The sequence below is a fragment of the Mercenaria mercenaria genome, chromosome 8 (genome assembly GCF_021730395.1).
Source record: "Mercenaria mercenaria strain notata chromosome 8, MADL_Memer_1, whole genome shotgun sequence".
In the NCBI taxonomy this organism is placed as follows: domain Eukaryota; kingdom Metazoa; phylum Mollusca; class Bivalvia; order Venerida; family Veneridae; genus Mercenaria; species Mercenaria mercenaria.
The window spans coordinates 54779111-54801503 of record NC_069368.1 but is presented as its reverse complement, the minus strand read 5'-3'; the positions used below and the strand labels follow the sequence as shown (position 1 = coordinate 54801503).

General features: G+C 33.8%; 1 protein-coding gene across 5 annotated transcripts in view; it reads left to right on the top strand.

Annotated features, from left to right (window-relative positions):
- Positions 1–22084, top strand: part of LOC123566305 (roundabout homolog 2-like) — a 306048-nt gene extending 283964 nt beyond the window's left edge. For 2 of the 5 annotated variants that reach the window (XM_045360266.2, XM_045360265.2), the window contains exons 6-9: positions 2592–2615; positions 15103–15393; positions 17433–17456; positions 17722–22084. In XM_045360266.2, the coding sequence (XP_045216201.2) occupies positions 2592–2615; positions 15103–15393; positions 17433–17456; positions 17722–17870 (488 nt within the window). In that variant the 3' untranslated portion in view covers positions 17871–22084. The remainder of the gene's footprint in view (positions 1–2591; positions 2616–15102; positions 15394–17432; positions 17457–17721) is intronic. The other 3 variants (XM_053550015.1, XM_053550016.1, XM_053550017.1) reach the window with 3 other exon arrangements.
- Positions 22085–22393: the final 309 nt, after the last annotated feature.

Below are 22393 nucleotides of genomic sequence, written 5' to 3'. Positions count from 1 at the left end.
AAGCCCGTTTAACACATCGTTTAGTTAAAAAGGATGCTATGAATAAGAAACGATGTGAGATGCATGTAAACGTCGATTCAAAAGCTTCAAATCGGGTAAAGTGAATTAGTAGATCTCTGATAGGGCAAATGGAAGACTTGTAATGAAAACCGTGCGTCATATGTTCCTACCAGTCACGTAGGTCATACAAATTTCTTGATAGATTTTTTTTTTAAAATGTAAAGTTAGAAAATCGCAAATAGCTGCATCAGTTGGAATTTCATCGGGAAGTTTGATTAAATTCTGACTAAACACTTAAAATATTCGAAAGTGTGTGCATGGTTGGTACCCATCTTTTGACTAAAGAGCAAAAGGTCCGTACAGTGTAATGTTGCATAAAATTTCTAATAATCTATAAAATGCAGATGAAAGGAGGTTTAATGAACTTCTCACAGGAGATAAGACATGGTATAGAACAAATAGTGACTTAGAAAAAGACAATAACGTCCCGTCATCGCAAAAAGAACTCTAGCTGAAACGGTTTCTTTCAATTACAAAGGCGTTGTTGTGTAACTACCCAGTGCACCCGAGCAGATCTATTACTGGAAACTTTTACAGGGATAAGGTTCTAAAATCAGTTAGAAACGTTAGTAGCAGTAGTTACAGGACCAACAGGTCAAGCAATTGCCGCACCCTCCTTATTCGCCCAACATAAGTCCCTGTTCCTTTGCGGAAACAAAAATGCTGGCTGGACTAGCTACAATGCCAGAAGCGCGCTTGGTAGCGCAGTGTATTAGTCTGCGTAATAAACCAAGGGAAGAGTGCTCGGGAAAAATGCGTTTATCTTAAGGGTGAATATTTTGAAGAACTGGTGTAAGCAATATGCTTAAATACAAGTTCTGTTTCTATATCTTATATGGACAGTCTCAAAATTTTCTGAATTTCCCTCGTAGTACCTAAGGTAGTTATCCTAAGCAACGTAAACATTTTTGACCCACCTTTAGCGTGCGTGACCATCATTTTCGTTAAATATGTATGTGACTTTTGGTATTAACGTAAGTAAAACGGAATTCATTAAAGCAATCGTAGGAGTTGATGTAGTAATAAATTATTCCCTTTGTGTCGCTGATAAAAAATATTTCCATTAACTCTTTTACTTATCCTTTCTGCAATGCATTCATACACAAAAACTATCTATTATCTTCAGAATGCTTTAACTTTATCTCGCGGAAAATGCTTCTGTTAGAAGTCCGTTACAGATAAGAATGTGAACACTTATTTGTTTGATTGTGGCTCACCTGACCATTAAGCTTCTTTGTCCTTTCGCACGGTAACTTAAAAGGTGAACGTGCATAATTGTCTGTAGGTAAAAGGACTAATGGATTAGTTAAATTATGCATCTATGGTTAGATTACTTGTTGGATAGGACATTTTTTTTTATTTCTGAAGTACGTTTAGGAAAAAAATTTTTATCGGAAATGCTGTAAGACTATTAACAAGACTATTAACACTTCAAAACGGCCACAGAGGAAGTGCAGTCTAATCATTCCTACTGTTTGAATAACCCCCTTTTCAAATAGCGATGGAAGGAATGTATTCAATCTTCGTTAAAAGACAGAGGATATCAAGGGAAAAAACAGTGGCTTAGAAACATAACTCTTTCTTGACTTATTTCCCATATCTCCGTTCAACATTTTATTACACTTGTTGCAAAGCATTTTGAAGAACTGTTCAAGGATTGTTTTATGTACACACAATGATAGATGACATGTAGAGAAATGCATTCAAAAACCATTTTTACCTTGCCACAGCACTGAATAGATTTTTAAGTATCCAATATTTTAACTTGAAAAATTATCCGAAGAATTTAGTTGACATTTCACACAATGATGTTTAACATTCAGGTGAGTTACAGTATGTAGTAACCACACGTCATATTTCTAATATTGCGGAATTACTTCCATTTTTCATCTTTTTTGCTCGATCTTTACTGGGAATTTTTGCTTCAGCTAGGGGATGACTTAACCTAATATAAATCTTGATCTTGATCACATTATGTCAAAATATTCCTACAATGATCCCTTAGATTAAAACGACTGAAATGATATAAGAAGGAAACAGACAAAACTAAATCATGATTTATAGATTTTGAGCAAAATGAGTAATTAAATGGGTTTTAAATACAATAAAAATGCACATGTATCAGACAAAGGATTCACATAGCTGTTTCTTAAAATCCTCAAAGATGAATATAACAGTCTATCCTGATTAACAGTAGTGTAAGGGAAACGTTACTGCATCCATTAACCTTTAGCATGCTAGATAAATTGTCGTCTGCTGGAAATGTCGTCTGCTAAAATTCTAAATGTCCATTAGATTTAACCGAAATGATATAAGAAGAAAGAAAATAATATGATTTAAGATTTGAGCAAATAGTATCTATGGTTTAACTACATAAGAATGCACATGTAATCAGACAAAGGATTAATCAAGCTGTTTCAAAATCTCAGTGAATATAAATTACCTGATACAGTAGGTAAGGAACGTTCTGCATATTAAAGCACGTTATTCAAGCATATGATTTAAGCTGGTGTTATTTTCCCTTTTTGTAGATGATGATACCTTCAGAAAACCTGGTAAGACTTTTCTTTCTTTTACATTTCATAATTAATTAACACTATGAATAAATACGTAGAGTTCAGTAAGTTTGAAGTGTGCTACTTTTTCTGTGTGTCAGAAGCTGTTGGTTGCAATTTTAATTTGTTTTCGGGGCAAAGCAATCAAATTTTTAGCATTTGTTATTACGTATACCCTAGCCTTTCCCGTTTGTGTGCATGTGTACTTGTTTGCAAAATTAATACTATTATTTATAGCATATGTAGACTACTTTAACATGGTCGTGCAATATTAGAATTTGATAATGTTCAGATATGATAGCATGATGTTTTCTCTACCAATCAGTGCATAAGTATCTACAAACAGTACATCATCTAAAATCATACAAATAACACAAGGATATATTTTCATCAGAATTTTTTTTTTGACTGTACATACTTTAGTACAGGTTAATCGCGATACTTTTATACATATAGTAACATTTTAGAGTTAAATGCTATTTCTTGTGCGTTAATATGGGTAAAAACCACACTGGGACTTTTGACGAAATTACAAATTGCGGTTCTTGGATGATTTGCCAATAAAAGTAGCAATGTGGTTTACACCCGCATAATCGTACAAGAAATAACATTCAGTTCCAATAATAATATGAGGTCCATTTCCACAATAATAACATTTCTACACACTGGATAATTTTCACGTCTCGATTATTTTTTTATTTCAAAGACATTATGCATATTCGCGATGCGTATTATTCTCGATTCGTACTATATATGAATGCAAGCGGTTTAAATTCGCGTTTCGCTCTGTTGGCGAATATAAGAAAAAAAATCGCGAATGTTACCTTATCAACAGTATATAATGACTTTCATACTATCGATCTTACAATAAATAGATCAGCCAAAATGATCCGCCGACGTTGAATTTTAATTTGCATTCAGACAAAAAATACTGTTCCTGGTTTTAAATTAATTTAACCTGACTTAAAAGGAAAAATTGCATAGACAGGTCGATTCAGTTTTGATCTTCATCGTGAGAAAAAGAAAGTTTAGTTTTAATTATTAAGTTTTACTTTTCTAAAATTTGAGTTTTTTTTAAAGAACGCCATTTTGTTTAAGTCTTTTGTAAGTGACGTCATATGGCACGTTCAGTCGCGTGTAATCGGTCTCTTGATACTACGGTATTGTATTAATGCTGTTTCTTTCTGTAACTAATTCAAACGCTAACTCACTTTTTTTTAGTTTGCAAGGGTCAAGTATTCAATTGAAATATTAATGATGTGTATATAAGGTGCCGTAAAAGTAGGTGAGCCAAAGGTGACAAATTAACACTAGTGGGAGTGCTATGTCTAATGAATTTTAGCAAGATTATGTTATATAGTATCTTTGGGGATTAAAGAGTGTCGATGTTCATCTGTGTAACCTTGTAGTACTCTATGCTTGCTTAAAGTCTAGAAAATAAAGTAGAATATTACCAAAATTATATGTAGCAATGAAATTATTAAAATGAAGTCTTGAAATGTTATTGTCAAATGTATTCGTGCTATGATATAAGTGGTATATTGACACATTGAATTCCTAAAGTGTGCGACCTAATAAGATTAAAGCCTGCGAACGAAAGCATAAAAGCATAAATTATGACCATTTAAAAATTTGTGATCAAACTTATATTACGTGTTGCGAATGATAAAGCAATTCTCCTGCTAAAGTGAACAGAACTATTTCTACTTTACAATTTGAAGAGTTTGCATGTTTGCTTTGTAGGATGATAATAGGATGTTTTCTTGTTTGTTTCCATATTTTTTGCATCCATGATTATTCGGTAATATTTCAAACATGGTTTCAATGCATGTGTGCATGTCTGTTATGATATAACCTTAAAGGTTACAGTCCTAAGTGAAATAAACCATTTCATGCTTTGAAAAGCGTCAGACTCCAAATATTGTTTTAAACTACCTCTGCGGAACTGATTCACGCAGTTGCCGGTATGAAGACATGAAAGTGTTTCCTACACAAGAGACTTCTGAAACGGATATTTGATTAGAATTTCTAACAACTGTAAGGGAATAGTTATTTTTCTCAGACAGAAATTCCTACAAGTTAATATGTTCTTCATAAATATTAAATTGTTTTTTGCCCAGCGGTGATCTTGATTACGACTATTCCCATTGATAATTTTTAATACTTTATTAGATTGTTCTCAGTGGGGGGATGCTACTGTTGTACCTATGATTTTCTGTATCTTAGTTTAGGAAGTATTCAAGGGTAATGCTTGATTTATATCTTTTCTTGGCTGTTAGCGATAGGTCTCGCGTTCCCCTAAATCATCAAGACTAGCTCCAAACAATAATATTTTGAAATAAATTTTACGAGGCAATTATGTCGTAAAAATACGTACAGGGTACTGAAAACTGAAATAGAATATATAGTAAACTATCAGAACCATCACATTAATAAACGTATGCTCGATATAATATCCCAGTACCTGCGTACTTACTGTGTTAAGTCTTTTTATCACTGCCTGTCTGAGGAAAACTACATGCGACTTTACAAAATTCAAATATCATTTAAAACTGGACAAGGCGACTGACTCTTTTGTTAAGTCACTTTAATCAAAGCTGACACATAAATTACTGATACAAAAGTAATTTTTGAAACCATTATAACACCAAAAGTAACCAACTTTTGAAGAAGTTTAAAGCTATAATATTATGTTTTTTACTTTCACTAAGAAATAATTTACTGCCTTTTTAACAATATAAGCGCAATAGTCATTTACAATAAGAAAGTGTTAAAGGTATGGGCCACCAGATATTGAGTCGTCTGGGAAATGGTATTTAACAGAAGTTAAACGTGAGAAAAAAATGATGTATAATGATATACACGTTTCGGATTGCTTTGTGGTCAATAATCAGAACCAATTTCTGAGGTCAAAAGGACCGAGGGCCAATAGTTTTGACTATTGACCGACAAACGTTTCAGTAAGTGTTTTATTACTACATGACATCAGAAATTAATTGCAACATTTTTATTTTGAAAATATTAATCTATAAGCCCAGCAAACAGGTGAATGTAGACCGGTCATATATAACTAACTATGGACCGGCGATTTATAGGAGTGATATAATTTAAAAAAATGAACAGCTTGTATAAGATGTGTGTAGTTAATAAATCTGCATGCTTACATTATTTCCGTTTTATGGCTTCATATGTTATTCACACACATGATGATAAGGTGTATACTTCCCTTTTTTACAGGGCAATACCCTTTTAGGGGTGCGTGTCTTTGATAATTAACGTTCAAAGCTTCAGTCCATAAAAGTTTATTAACACTCTACTGGATCCCTGAGATGACTTATTGACCTGTCTTATCTTAAAATGTGCCAGCTCAATCTCTTTGAACTCTTTCATCGGTTTAATGAAATCTTAAAAAAAAAAGAGGATTATTGTATTTATCGTGCTTTTAAATGTACCCTTACGTTGCTATAAATGAAAAAAGAGAAATGCAGTTAAATAATTGATTTTATACAGGTATCAAACATAAGTCTTGGTAGTTACATAAAATGGTACACACATTCAATCAACGCTCTAATATTTGAATAGTTTCCCTTTTAAAGATAGTGTTACAAAAGTATTGCTTATTTTCATGGGAGTGAAATAAAGCCATTACATAACTTTGGTATAATGCTTGGACGATGACGTCGTTTTAAGTGTAGGGGACAGTGGTCGAATTGGCTTTGTCTATAATAAGCAAAGAAAGAAGAATTTTGATGTCTAACCTGTGATAAAAGGGTATTACATTTGTGTCTTTCCACATTGAATATTATCAAAGACACGCACCCCTAAAAAGGGTATTGCCCTGTAAAAAAGGGAAGTATACACCTTATCATCATGTGTGTGAATAACATATGAAGCCATAAAACGGAAATAATGTAAGCGTGCAGATTTATTAACTACACACATCTTATACAAGCTGTTCATTTTTTATACGCCCGTTTGAAAAACGGGACGTATTATGGGAACGCCCCTGGCGGGCGGGCGGCGTCCACAGACCTTGTCCGGAGCATATCTTCTACATGCATGAAGGGATTTTGATGAAACTTGGCACAGTTGTTCACCATCATGAGACGGAGTGTCATGCGCAAGAACCAGGTCCCTAGGTCTAAGGTCAAGGTCACACTTAGAGGTCAAAGGTCAAATTCAAGAATGACTTTGTCCGGAGCATATCTTCTTCATGCATAGAGGGATTTTGATGAAAGTTGGAACAATTGTTCATCATCATGAGAAGGAGTGTCATGCGCAAGAACCAGGTCCCTAGGTCTAAGGTCAAGGTCACACTTAGAGGTCAAAGGATACAAGAATGAAAACTTTGTCCGGAGCATTTCTTCTTCATGCATAGAGGGATTTTGATATAACTTTGCACAAATGTTCACCACCATGAGGCGGAGTGTCATGCGCAAGAACCAGGTCTCTAGGTCTAAGGTCAAGGTCACACTTAGAGGTCAAAGGATACAAGAATGAAAACCTTGTCCGGAGCATGTCTTCTTTATGCATAGAGGGATTTTGATATAACTTGGCACAAATGTTCACCACCACGAGACGTAGTGTCATGCGCAAGAACCAGGTCCCTAGGTCTAAGGTCAAGGTCACACTTAGAGGCCAAAGGTCAGATACAAGAATGACATTGTCCGAAGCATTTCTTCTTCATGCATGGAGGGATTTTGATGTAACATGACACAATTATACACCATCATGAGACGAAGTGTCATGCGCAGTTCCCTTCTTTCGAATTACATCCCTTTGTTGTTACTATAAATAGCTTATATTGTAACTTTTTCATTACTAGTCATAGGGAAAAATCGAGACCACTTTTCTGTAGTACAATATGCATGCTACATCCAATTTTGAGGTGTATTTTGACCAGTCTCTACCTGGTAAAGATTTTTGTGAGGACTTACAATTTTTTTTTTTGATTTTTTTTTTTTTTTTTTTCTTTTTTTTTAAGATTAACTTCCCTTAGTTGTTACTATAAATAACTTATATTGTAACTTTTTTATAATTGACCGTAGGGAAAAACCAAGACCACTTTTCTGTGGTACAACATAGATGTTACTTTCCAATTTTAGGTGTATTTTAAGGTATCTCTACCTGGTAAGGAGTTTTTTTGTGGACTTAGAAAAACAAAACACTTAGTTATTACTAAACAACCACAAAGTTAAAATTCCATTTGCAAATACAGGTGCTAGAGTAAAGAAATTTGCTGTGACGGGCGTATATTGTGACATTCTTGCACTCTTGTTTTAATTATATCACTCCTATAAATTTTGTTTCAACTCGTTTAATAAATTCAATATGAAAGACACTCAGTTAATTTTTCTACTTATATGTTGTTTCATAGAAAACTTTCAGACTGATAAATTTGCAAAACAGATATTTTGAAATGTTGACCGTCAAGGGCATGGCGGTAATCATGAATCTTAATTTGATTATCCTTATGTCTAATACTCCTTATATAGGTTCTGTAGTGATATAAATGAAATATAGCTTAACTGGATACATGTTTTTTCGTTGTTCAGATTTAAATACTAAGCGTCCAGAAAAATTGCTGAAGATCATAACCTTAAGTAGTCCAAAAAACAAGGAAGAATATCCAACAAGGAAAGTCACGTTCTAAAAACGCAGCCTCCGCAAACACAAACCCAACCAGCACGCGGACGCGCACACGATCCCCCCCCCCCCCCCCCCCCACACACACACACAAAGCAAACACACAAGGACAAGACAAACACATAAAGGAACACAGTGGGGCACCGCCTTGGAACGGTCAGTGGCAAAACCACCACTGGCGAGCTTGAACCGGTTCATGGTGCACCTAACCTCACTCTTACCCCCACCATGTTCCAAAGTCACAGGACAGTGTAAATAAAAGTTATCCCCGCCAGGTGTAACCCTAACATACGCAAAGGCAACAGAAGGCATGTAATGTAAAACACAAAAATTCACTTATATATATATATATATATGCAATCCTTAAGAACCTAAAACGCAGGTACTCAATGCCTTTGCAGAAGACAGAGCAACAAGGGAAACACCCTTAAGGGCCCGACGAAACAGGTCAGAATAGCTCAGTCCTGGTGGAATTTAAGAACTACTTACCATAGAGTCCTCCACCTGTTCCGTCAGACACAATGAAATAGAAAAGCGTAGCGTCCAACTGTAAAAGGGCTGAACACCAAACATGCGGTGTGTCTCAAAACAGTTGGGTCATAACCACTTTTAATAAAACGTTTAATAACTTTCTAAATACAATTGGAAAATTGCCATAGTATTGTCAAGTTGACAATATCGAGGTAAAACTTTAGGGTAAGGCAGTTCTATAAGGATCTTATATGAATTTCTACGGGAACAGTTCGTGCAACATACCAACATTTAGGAAAAAAGTATTTTTATTGATAAGGACTAGTATGATGATTCAATAAAATCCGTTTTTATCGTTATTGACCAAACGTTCCCTTGAACAGAAATTACATGAGAAACAGAAATATATTTATTAGTTGGCCATAAGATGTCGGCATTATTTTGAGAAATATATAACAAAATAATGGAGCAGAAATGGCTGCAAATTCTAGCAAAGATAAAACTGATTTGTTGTAATAGTTCATTAGTATAGGCAATATCTCACATTGACAGTAATAAGACATCTAAGAATGCCGGTGATCAAAGAGCGATGCCCAAGTTTACCAGACATGCAGAAGAGAGTTGATATTCTTCAGTATGACAGCGAAAAAACTAAAACAACAGTAATATTTGTTGTTGTTGCAAGATGTGTGTAACATACCCTGTGGGAGTCAATAACGCAACGGTTGTCAGATTGAGCTACCACACTAGTGATCCGGGTTCTGTTCCCGGTCACGGCTGATATCCCGTCTTACGTTGTCATTCACTGAAAGTAGTATTCCCTTCAGCAGTATAGACCTAGGCTAGATGCTTAGGAGGTAAATATGACACATATCGTGGGCTCGACTTAAAATATGTTCCATTCTATGTAGAGACTTTCAAAGACACCTTTACCTTCACTGATTAATGTTAAATGATTCTATATGTTTGGTATTTTAGTCATATGGATTACAGGCGCATTATTTAAGTTTATACGCTTAATTCGTACAGTATTGAATTTGACGTCAGAGCGTAGGTAGTTTTTGTAATTTAAGTATAAGTTATTTGAATAACATGACAGTATTTTCAAATACATTCACAAATGTTTGATTTTCAACATTATTTATTTTTACGAGTATCTAATGAAACAGCAGATGAAATGGCTCATTTATTAACGTCTCAGAGAAAAGAAACGTTCAAAATATGTTTAGTTTTCTCAGCTGTTCAAATTTAGTGTTGCATTTAGACGAATACAAGCCTCTAACTCATGCAAAAAGTTGTCCGGAGTCGTGATTAAGGCAATAAATCCAGTAATTGGCGTGTTTGACTGATTGTAACAACAAGCTAATGTTGGCTTTTATACGAGATCAATCCATTACTGCAAATATTACTATCTGGTTTTCTAGATAATTCCGCCGTCTGATATCTCAACCCGGCGTGTAATACCAATGTACGAGACACTATATCACGGTATTTAAGGGAGAGGATCAGTGCCATAAAGTACAAGATTATTTTGACTTAATTTCATTCATGGAGGCTAAAATAGTAAATGAATGGTATTGATATTCATTTATAGGAAAGTCCGGAACGTAATCAACGTTAATATTATTTCGATTTTCTTTCTGAAATGATAAAAGGATTACACCGTATTTGCTTTCTTTATCCCTGCATTGTTTATTCAAATTTTTGTCTGACATCCGATTTGAAATGCAATGACTCCTAAGCCTTAAAGTACAACCAACACTTTTTATCATTTCTAACATGTGTAGCTTTTAGTTACCTCGTGGTTTAATAGAGAGGCTCGATACATCTACCCGCATTGATGAGTTTGAGCAATTGCATTCTAGGTATGTGTCTTTTTGTGATTTTTGAACACTTATAAATTAATTTGTTAAAATTTCAAATAGCAGTCTGTATCTATTACACCTCGAGATACCAAGTGTTTGGGGCTATTTTATAGTAGAGCATGTTCGTTTTTTCAACCGTCTGTTAATCGTGTCCGCTCTTTATTGTCTTAACCGCTGAGGAGTTTATTTTGCAAAACTAGATTAAACTTATTAAATTTTTATTTAGTCAGCTAGTCATCAGTAAATGTTTCAGAGAGTTTTCATTGCAGCATGAAGAACACAAGGAAAATTGGGTTCAAATTAATAATACTTGTTCATAATATTCATTTTCCTTTTCAGGACGGACTCAAGACCTTAACTCTGTCTTGGGGATATTTATACAAATTTCACTCGTTTTGTATTACTTTTTCAGACGACTCTAACGTAGATTCCGCATAAGAGTGATACTGTAACTTATAAATCCGTCTTAAATATACTTAAGTTTTTTTACGTTACAAAATACAGGAACCATAACTCTGCCAGTGAATATGGCACGGGTCTTCTTCCAAAATGTTTCAACAAGATCCGATCGGTTGTAGAGATGGTACGCCAGAATCTACTAGCGACAGCTCTTCATTTAGTTTAACATAATTACAGAAATGTTGTTTTTTTTGTGTGAATTTTGGGGGTTTTTTTTTTGATAAACGCTATATAAACATAGTAGAAAATCTTTAGATTCGTCAATGCCTGACTGCTTGGGGTGTTGTTATTTTTCCCTTCTTGTTTATTGTGTAATTTTTAAATATCTCAGCAGAATTGCAAGGTATTTCTCATAGGTGTTTCTTGGGTGACAATCTGCCTTATTTGTTCATTCATCAAACACAGTGGCCGTCAGAATGCCTGGTCACTTCTATAGTGTTGCGTTTAGGCAAATGCTATTTTGTTGTTTTATCTTATAGGTTTATAAGGGAGACACTGCGGTAATAAGATTCGAAGATACGATGCGATGTTGCGGTATAAATATCGCACGTTTGCGTCCATTTTGGTGTCATATTATCGTGCCATCACATACTTGTAATACTATTATTTCGCCATTAATTATAAGGGACGACAGTGAAATAATGCGATGAGAAATACTATGCTGAAGACGCACCACAGAATAACTGTATTTTACGTGCTTTGCATGAAAAAATTGAGAAAAACAAATATCTACTTACAAATTGACAGAGCTAGATATAAGGCCAAGACAATGTGTTTAATGCCTAGATATTTAATTGAATCATTATAGCAGTATGCTCATTACTGGATGTATTAAACTGAGTTTAGACCACACGTTGTTTCTACAGTGTCACGTGATTATTCATCTTTTAAAACATTGGCGAATCAGTTAGCAGATGAAGCTGTGAGAACACATTAATTTAGGGAAGGTCTAAATTGTCCACCTGACACCTTGTTACCTGAAGGCCGCAGGTATATTGGAATGCAACAAGTAGTAAAGCACATGGAGACTGGGTGATTTCACGTGATATTTTACCGATATGCGATTGGCTTATCGGATTTATGGAACGCCGTTATTGCAATAAAGCTGGCACTCTGTATGATATATATAGAGAAAGTCTTGTGACCTGAATTCCTCATTCATTATTTCATATAATTTATTCAAACTTTCAGCAGTGATCAATATTGATACCTAGTTGTGCATAAGGGATTTTTTAGATTCCTCTTTGTTTAATTTCTTGGATTATGGTCTTGAGTTGTTTTGTTTTGCTCTATATGTCAGTTAAGTCCAGGTGAAGGCATGAATCACATTTGTGATAGCTCTAGTAAAGTATTTCAATAGTCAAGGAATGTGGCCAGTTTAGCTAAAAGTTATGTCATACATGAAAGGGAAATATAGTTACTTTTGCTCAAAACAATAACTTTCAGAATTAAGAAATAAATATTTCATAGGTCTACTTGTACAGCATGTAGAATGGAGTTATTTTTCCTATGTAAAGCGTAATGGTATGGTAAAAAAAAAAACAAGCACTCATAAGTTTCTTTTTAGCCTGGTATAACTTCTGGCCGCAGGAAATCTTTTGACTTGTAGTATACCTGTATTATAACAGAATTTTCAGGATGATTTTCATGTAGTTCATGTGTGAGGAAAATATAGGTCACTAAGTTGTGGTGTGTCTTTGATATCCTTCTTTGCATAGTTATCTCACGTTTTCGCTTTGCGCCATGGTATCGCATTATATACACGCTCGCAGGACATATAGGCGAATAAACGATAACCCTAACTGTTAATATCTTCTTATCAGAGACAACAATGATTATTTGCATCGTGCTAATAATTTTGTTTAATCTATTAACACTGACTATTTTATTTCAATATCTGAACTCGCTTTATTTACCTTTTAATAACTACATATATGCGATACAAACAAAGAACAAAAAAGTAGAGTGATAATTTATTCCATGCCTTACATTTTGTTCGTGTATGTCTGTGTTTTGGTATTGAATTGCATGCTTACCAACCACAACCTGCTGGGTTTTAATTTTTCTCTCTTACCTTAATCATATTTTGAAAAAGTATTTACATTTGTTAACCAGTTTATTTTGAGTTTAACACTTACAGCACACCTTAATATGCAGACATTGTCTGTAACACTATCTTATAAACTTTCAAATATAATTATTCTTCTTATATGAGTTATAACTTTATGTAAAATAATGCATTTAAAATCAGTTTAACGCCATTTCAAAGACTGATTGTTCCAACATTGTCAGTATATATCTGAAGAGCACGTATATCAGATGACACCAAATAAATGAAAGCAGGTTTTAATACCGTAACGTTAGGAATACCATGTCATGGTCGAAATTGTGTACAAATGCAAACTGAATTGTACAATATAAAACGAAACATAATACGTACAATGAAAGAGAGATGTTTGTTTTGTTTTCTACGATTGACTTGTATAATTTGACATCTGTTAAATTGTTTGTCTAGTCATGACCAAATTGTTGAAAAACAAGTGACACTTCGCAAGTATAATCGTATTTTACGATCTCAGTTACTTTTCAAACTTGTTTTAGCTATTTTTTTTTGTCATTTAACGTGCTCTTAAAACGCTTGTCTACTCGAGTCCAAATTGTTCTTACCTACTGCCACTTCGCCAGTGTAATTAGATTTTATGAGCAAAATTACTTTACAGGCTCGTATTAGTTAACATTTTTGTCATTTTTCAACAAATGTATTTACTAGTCTTAACAGCAAACTACATTAAATTTGCAAAGTTCGAAAGAGAAACATAAAAAAATCAAACATTGCACTAAGGGATATTCGTTAAGAAGAAATGAATACAATTGACTTTATCTGCATATATTATATGGAAAATGTCTTGAAAGCAAACAAAACAATAGCAGAGTCGGTTTGATTGAAACTTTCACCAGAGGTAATGAATTGTATAACGCCACTCACGCCCTGGCGAAACTCTCAATTATTCGAAAAATGGACCCCATGATCCCAAATAACCAGAAGAGGTAACAAATAGGAGATAAGGATATTGATACCTTTTAACCTTTAGCCTGCTGGCGGCAATTAATTCTGCCTTTGTGACCAGTGCAGACCAAGATCAGCCTACACATCCTGCACTGTTCGCTATTCAGTCAACAAATTTTCAGTGAACACCCCTTTGAATGATAAGTGGCATTGCCCAAACTGATTGATGGACCAGTCCTTTTTAGAAATTTTGCAGGGTAAAGGCTAAAATGTTGAACACAAACAATAACTCTGCTCCTACAAATGTGAAGTAGTAGATAAACGGGTCGTTTACGGACATATCATTGTGATTATTTGAGCATCTTGCTTTTCGGACATAACTTTAACCGATGTAGATAGAACACTGAATGAAAATGGGATACAGAAGTAATCGAAGTTATACATATATCCTCTATATTCCTTATATAACTACGATATATACGTTTAATATGATAAACTTTAAACTGACAATATTTCTAAAATTTTTACTAGTGATACACTTTTTTGGTTCACGCTAAGTAAAAAGGGCAACGTCAAATACTGAGGATCAGCCACATAAATTTGCTTTCCACATTTAATTCATTGCAACAATTGACCGTATTATAAAGCACTTAGGAGGCTCAAACGCAACTTCTTGGTCACACATATATTTTTTTATTTTGCTTTCGCGAAACTTAATATTTTTCAAACGTCTCTGTGTAGAGTGCAGACAATTACATATTACTTCAATTTTATTGCATTCACGAAATCTTTATTCTTGTATATGTTTAAACGTTTTGGACTCTCTTGTCAGCTGTCAGTGATATGGCACTAATAGTATAAGTACGAGAGCGTTAAGTGTACGTTTAAACTACTCCTACTTCTATTTCTTTAGCAATAATTATTGTTGGAAATGAAAGCATACTGTCCCTCTCACAGCGTTCACTATTTTCAGTTGTGCCACTACTGATGACCCTAACTTGATTACTTTTGTAGCCTAACATATATTTGAACATTTCAGTGATCAACATAAGTGGTTTATTTCACGTGGACAAAGGACAGTCAATTAAACTGCTTTGTAATGCTACCGGTGCAGTTGCTCCCCCTGATTTTATAGACTGGTATAAGGACGGATTACAACTGCAGTCAAATGAGAAAAAAATGGTGACTATAACCAAGAAATTTTCGTACGCCACGAGAAAAATGTCAAGTGAATTAGAAATTAAAAACGCACAGATGTCTGATAAGGGGACGTACACATGCCGGACTTCAGATTTACAAGTGACAAGTGTTAATGTTAATATTTTAAACGGTATGTATTTTAAAAGTAAAATTAAGTATTCTCTCACGTTTTCATACAAACTGCTTGAATCTTTCATCCGAAAAGAGCAATTACGTTGTTTGTAATGGAAGTAGGATAGCAATAATTACATATCGTCAGAGAATTTGAGATATATGCTATGCTTCGTTTTTTTTTAAATATCTCAAACCTCAAAATCCTCAAACTATTAATTCGTAAGTGCTTTAGTTGTCTGGTTTTTGTTTGTTATATTTATGTTACTTTGCTGTACTGTAATTTACCAAATGCATGTTTTGAACCCCTAGATTCCAATTAATTCAGAACATGATAGAAATTTTAGTTTTCATGTATTTTGTTTATTAGATAAACCAACAATTCCATTGCCAACAATTCCATTGATTATAAAATTTGGAAATTGTTGTGATGGCAACGCTTTAAGTAAGTATATAACTGCACTTTTAAATGATAGGTCCACGAAGACTCATAACTCACGAGAATTTCATGCAAAAGATACTTCCTCAAACCTCGAATTCCTTAACACTGCTTCCTTTAATTTGGAATATTGAAGGAAACAAGCTCTCGTCTAATTTATATTCACTGTTACGTCAGCTAAGAGACCTAAATTGAACAGTCAACAAAATTCAGCTGCCTTTTAGGGCCTACTCACCTTTTCGAGGTGTAATAATTATTTATTCTTCCAAAACAGCCAAACGGTGAAAATTAAGTGTATAATGAAAACTTCTGCTCTGTTGTCTTTTACTTATACATCGCAATTACTGTTGAGCGTGGTACACTCGAGTTTTGCCAGCAAATCGGTAAACAGAAGTATAGAATATACGTTTAATGATGTCATTATCTTTGTTTGCAATATTACAACCCAACATACCATGCATAGCATATTTCAGACAGCTTTCCAATATCAAATCTCACAGCCCTAACGTTTTTCCAAACTGATCCTTATCACCTTCTCGTCCCTGAATCGACATTAAAAAGACACAGAAAATTGAACGTAAAAAAATGTTTAAGGTAGGGTATAACACTTAAAAAACTGACAATTGTCAGTATGAATACAAAAAAGGTATAGGTCTCTAAATGGCTCACGGATGTGGTTATCACCCGCCCCTCTCTCCTCTTAATACATTTAATACTTTATTTCCGAACACAATTCTGACATCGGTCTTCAACTTCATTAAACCCATAAGCAGTATAACAGTGTCATAAAAAGGTGACAACACAAAGTGTTTTTCAAAAATTCGTTGAATAAAATACGACATAATGAAAGGCTACCAATAATCATTGCTGGCCGTTAGAAGTCCGTAGAAAAATATATCTAGGACTAAGTATATAACAAGAGGCATAAATGCTCAAATGCTAGAAAATGTATTTGATGAAATAAAGTGTAACAAAAACAAGTACAAGATGAAATGAGAAAGAATTAGACCATAAAAGAACATATTTCAATAGATGAATACCATTATTTTCATAAAACAGTATCAAAATTAATAATCGTTACAGCTTTGTTACATGTGTTATTTTCAAAAAAAATTATGTTGAGTTATAGTTTTCACAGCATGTATCCAAACTGCACTTTAATCTTATTTAGCGGTGTGTATTTCGTTTGTGTAAATTGTGTTCTTTGTTTCGTCGAAGTATTGTTTTGCATCTGCGGTCGTGTTAGAAGAACAAATTTTCTTTTACTGAACTTATTTGAATGCTTCAAAGAACTACATATAGATTTCAAGGTTCTTTGTTTAGAGCTTGGCTGGTTAGCTATTCGTTTTGGGAAACAGCAACAGAACAATCTTAAATCGATACACCTAGCACATTTCTCAACGCCCTTTTCGTAAAGTACTTATTAGTTCTGCTGTGCAAATCATCAGCTTTTATGGTGCAAAGCGTACGTTCATATTTTGCCTGTTGCCAGACATTGCATTTTAAAGTTTACAAAGTAGTGTGTTTGAAAAGATAAATATAATGTATTCGTGGCAACCATAACCTATTTAAATTCTAACTGCTGTGAGACTCATGGATTTTTCTGTTTTCTATTTCAGCAGAGAAGCCTAAAATTAAAAGAGGTATGTAGACATTTTGATAACGTTAAACACTCTATAACATTGAAACTCGCATTGCAAATAGAAATATAGGTGCTTCGGAAAATAAAGGAATGATCTTTAGTAAGCAAATATATGTTTTTAAATATTTGCCATTTGTATTTAGAATACGTATTTCTTTAAGTCTTTTAGTAGTTTATGCACTCTTACTATTGAGATGTCGTATTTAAAATATTGACTCTTTTAGTTGGTTATATACTGTATCATAACATTTGTTTTAACGTTTAAGTTCCAGAAGGCGACAAGCTACAGGCTAACACATTTCAAGGAGATTCCAGCGGAAGCACTAGCGGACATGTGCTCTCAGAAAAGTTCCTATTTATTGTATCAACTTTATTTGTTGTTTACTTAATTTTATGGTCACATGACGCAAGTTGATACCACACAGCTATCATGTGATTCCTCTATGATTCCAATGATGGAGAGCTCTCATTGTCAACATTGTATGACAATAAAAGTAAGGATAATCAAGGTACACTAAAAAATAAAACCACCAGATTGCACCTGCTTTTTATGGATTCACGCAATCAACTTCCGCCAGGAATAACATGGTTAATAGCACCGGATATGTCAACCGTTGGAGCTCGAGGCAATAAAATTATGGCCGACATAGGTTAATCATTTGAGGATCTTGACAAAGACACTGTATTCTGCAGGGGAATTGCAAAACCTCGTTTTATTTTGTTATCCATAAGTTAATGGCTGTATTATTCTGTATATATGTGACACGTTCACGTTTTTGAATATGATTAGACTTGAATAAACAAATTTTGCGGTATATTCTGTGAGGAACCGCCACTTACTTTGGTTAGTTTGGACTACCGGGTATCTGTATGCCCAGTTTCCGCCCGGACACGTTTTCTGGAAAGTATTATAGAGGCCGTTTTGTTTATATTACAAATAAAGATAAATATACATTTTATTCATTCGAGCATAATGTTGCACGTCCCAAATCACAGCGCAATTTTGTCATACATCAGCAATGCGTACACGTGATTAAATGTAAAAATATGTTTGCTTTTCAACCGAACCTTGAGTAGCAGCATTTATTTTCTTCCAGATTGTAAGTAAAATACACGTGCACCACGTTTCTCAGATTTAAATGCTCAATACACAATCTATAAAGCTCAAAATGAAATTTGTTGTGCAGCCAGAAAACGTTTCAGGATTATAGATCTTTTAAGAAAATGTTACAGTGATACTTTACGGCCTTAAATGCAGTAAATATTATATATCATAGACGAATTCTAAATAATTTGATTCAGCTATTCACATTTTCAATGAAATTATGTGTAACCTGTAAATATTACATAGATTCATATGGAATATATGCGTATAATTTATATTAAGCTAAAAACAATTCGTATGTTTTGGGAAATAGAATAATATCAAGAGCTGGATTCAAATTAGTGTTGAAACCGTTCATCATATAATTATATGATCTGTGTTTGTTTCTTTATTCATATTACATCTTTTTTCATACTGACAGTGTTCCAATTTATGACATACTTGTTGAGAAAGTTGAGGTTTTGTTGAGTACTCGATCATTTTCCACTATAAATCATAAACATTGAAGTTTATTTGTTGTATACATTTAATCTAACATCAAATCACCGCACGTATTGAGTGTGCAATATACGGAGTCAGACTAAAGGTCAGGGTTAGGTTTAACATGGTTTAATGGTGTACGTTCAATGCGTTGTACATTCAATGCGGGAGAAATAATGCTGACCATCTGCAAAGCTCACCGCAGAGGTGTCTTGATAAAGACGTCTTATTACGAAATAATTGACAAACAAACGACAGCAAATACCTGAGCAAAAATATACCACTTGCTTTCATGGCAGCAATGACATAGCATGGCATACTGACACAAAAGTGATGTCTTCTTTACAACATTACAAAAATGGTAATATACATATAATATATTATAAATAAATATAATATGGAGTGCTGAAATAAAATGTTACTGTTGATATTTAATTGATTTTTAAGTTATTGTTTTGTTGTGTTTTTTTTATGTGGGACCATTGTTATTGACAATATGATCAGTTTTTAAAAAAGTTAAAACTTTTGTGTCAGATGCAATTTATAAATTAAGACTTTCTGAAGTTAATATTATAGCATTTAGTTATACTTCTCGTTCTAAATTTCGAAATTCTACAACAGACACACGTATCAAAAATGTAGCAATATCTCCGAACAGCATTAGTTAAATATCTATCCATGTTGCGACAGCTGACACACCTTTTCTATAAAGTTATTAACTTTCTGCAACAGTAAAAGTGAATTGCGCACGTATTGTATTGTAGGTGCCTTGAAAAGTCTCTAGAGTTCATTTGTATGGTATAGTACTGTTAACATATTCATTTATGATTAAGATACAAAAGTTTCTCAAATGCATTTGCCTGCGTATTCAGGAAGTCGAACATTCTTCAAATAAAGAAACAAATTGCCCTATTTGTCTTTGACATTTAGGGACTAATTCACACATGTTCATTAGTTTCACTCTATGTTCTCTCCTAAATAAAGCATTTTGCAACACATTTGAGCCGCGGCATGAGAAAACCAACATAGTGGCTTTGCGAACAGCATGGATCCAGACCAGCCAACGCATCCGCGCAGTCTGATCAGGATCAGTGCTGTTCGCTTTTAATGCCTATTGCAATTAGAGCAACCGTTAGCGAACAGCACTGATCCTGATCAGACTGCGCGGATGCGTTGGCTGGTCTGGATCCATGCTGTTCGCAAAGCCACTATGTTGGTTTTCTCATGGTGCGGCTCATTTGTTCATATGTGATACTTAAATCGTGTGAAAGGTACATCTTGCAGTTAATACTTTAACATATGTGTTATATATAGCCAAATTGTTCAAATGAAACTACTGTAAATCATTTTCTTGAAACATCTTTTACCAAAATTCATTCTTCAAAAAAATGGTCACAGAACTTCACTATACACTATTTTAACAAGGAAGAGTGTTCAACAATGAAACTAATCTTGAAAGAATCGACATTTTTCAATAATGCAGGACGTTATGTACGTATATGTATGGATATGTTGATAACGGATATGTAATAATGTCTAGGACTTTGCCACAGCTGATTACATTATACTATGCTTACTAGTATTGTCCATTTTATTTATTTGTCTGCAGCTTTGAAGAGTGATAATGCGCTTACATGCTATTGAATACTACCTCATGTTGTGCTATGGTAACTTGTATATCTTCACTTTATCACAGTCAGTCGAAAATAGTTTACATTTACACTTACATTGCGACGTGCACTCATGGTAAAGCAGAATAGATCATAATAAATGCCTTTTATTCATAAAAATCCAAACACATCTACCTGTAAATGTGTATAAATAATTTATTTTGTACTGATACCGACATTAGTAACTCTAAATTATGTAAATTCAGTTAACACATAATGGAATATTTTACAGAAAAATTGAAAATATGAATGCATTGTACTTTCACACTGCTGTATGGCCATGGTTACTGGACACCATATAAAATGATATATGCCTTCATCCCCACTGACATGAAAAGTATAATAGTTATAGGTTATTAGCTTTGTATCGGGAAATATGCACAAGTTCTTCAGCAGAAATATTGCGCGACTTTAGGAGCGGAATATTCTTCCGCTGAAGAGCGAGTGCATATTTCCGGATGCAAAGCTAATAACCTTTTTTATTACATACGCATCTACACGTATAAATATTATGTAAATATCATACATATGTTCAATAGCCTGAATAGGCTTGACAATACTGAACTAAATAGAAAAATATAGTGCAACAACACACACTGAATACGTCACGCACCAGATATGAAATTCAGGCGTCAGTGTATGGAAAAATATGGGCGTTTCCGGTACCATTGTAACTTAATAGGGAATAGATACGAGTATGTAATAATATCATTATATTGCAATAATTGTAACGGAAAATATTTTTGACGTACATAAATTTCCAGTGAGTGTTCGCATTTAATGCTAGGGAGCTGTACATATATTGATAACAGAAACAACGTTAGAAGATATCAGTTTTAAGAAAAATAGTGTATGTTCTTTTTCTATGTATTGTATCAAACTATCTTCATCAGATGTACATGTACAAATAAACTTGAATCATAAGAACAAACTACTTTGATTTAACCCTTATCATGCTGAACACGATCGATTCTGCATTTGCGGCCAGTATATATGCAGTCTGATCAAGGTCTGCACTGTTCGCCATTCAGTCAGTATCTTTTTGGTAAGCACCCCTTTTAACAGTTAATGGTAATGTCAAAATTGAAAGATGTGCAAATTTATAGTAAAAATTAAGCAGACTAAGGGTTAAAAGAAAATGTGTATAATGCATAGTTCATTTTCCCGCTTTAATGCGGTTATGTGCAAAGTCAGTAAGGCATTACTTATGACGGTTTGACATATGCATATATAAATCTGTATTTGTATATATTTAGGTCATTTATATCATTTATTTCTTTCTGTACACAATGAATGTTAAATGTTAATATTTTATGTATATATTGAAAGTTGTTTTCTTTTAATTTGGTCATTAAAATATTTACTATACCACCATACGATTTCCATTATTCTTAACATATTCTGTATAACTTCTTTTGCATTTATTTGGTAAAATTCAAATGATTATTTAACATAAGCATGAACGGTCACTACGAGGGCTGTTCAAAGATAACGTACACTTTGTCTCAAGCCTTTATATACTTGAATGAAACAAAGCAAGAAAAAACCCAGTCATGATTTCTTATCATTCTAATAACTTAACTGCAAGTCTGATGTAATATTGATCATACAGTCAGGAGTTGCATTATTGTACATTTGAAAATTTGTTTTTATTAAATTTCATCAACAAAACTCGAGTCGTAA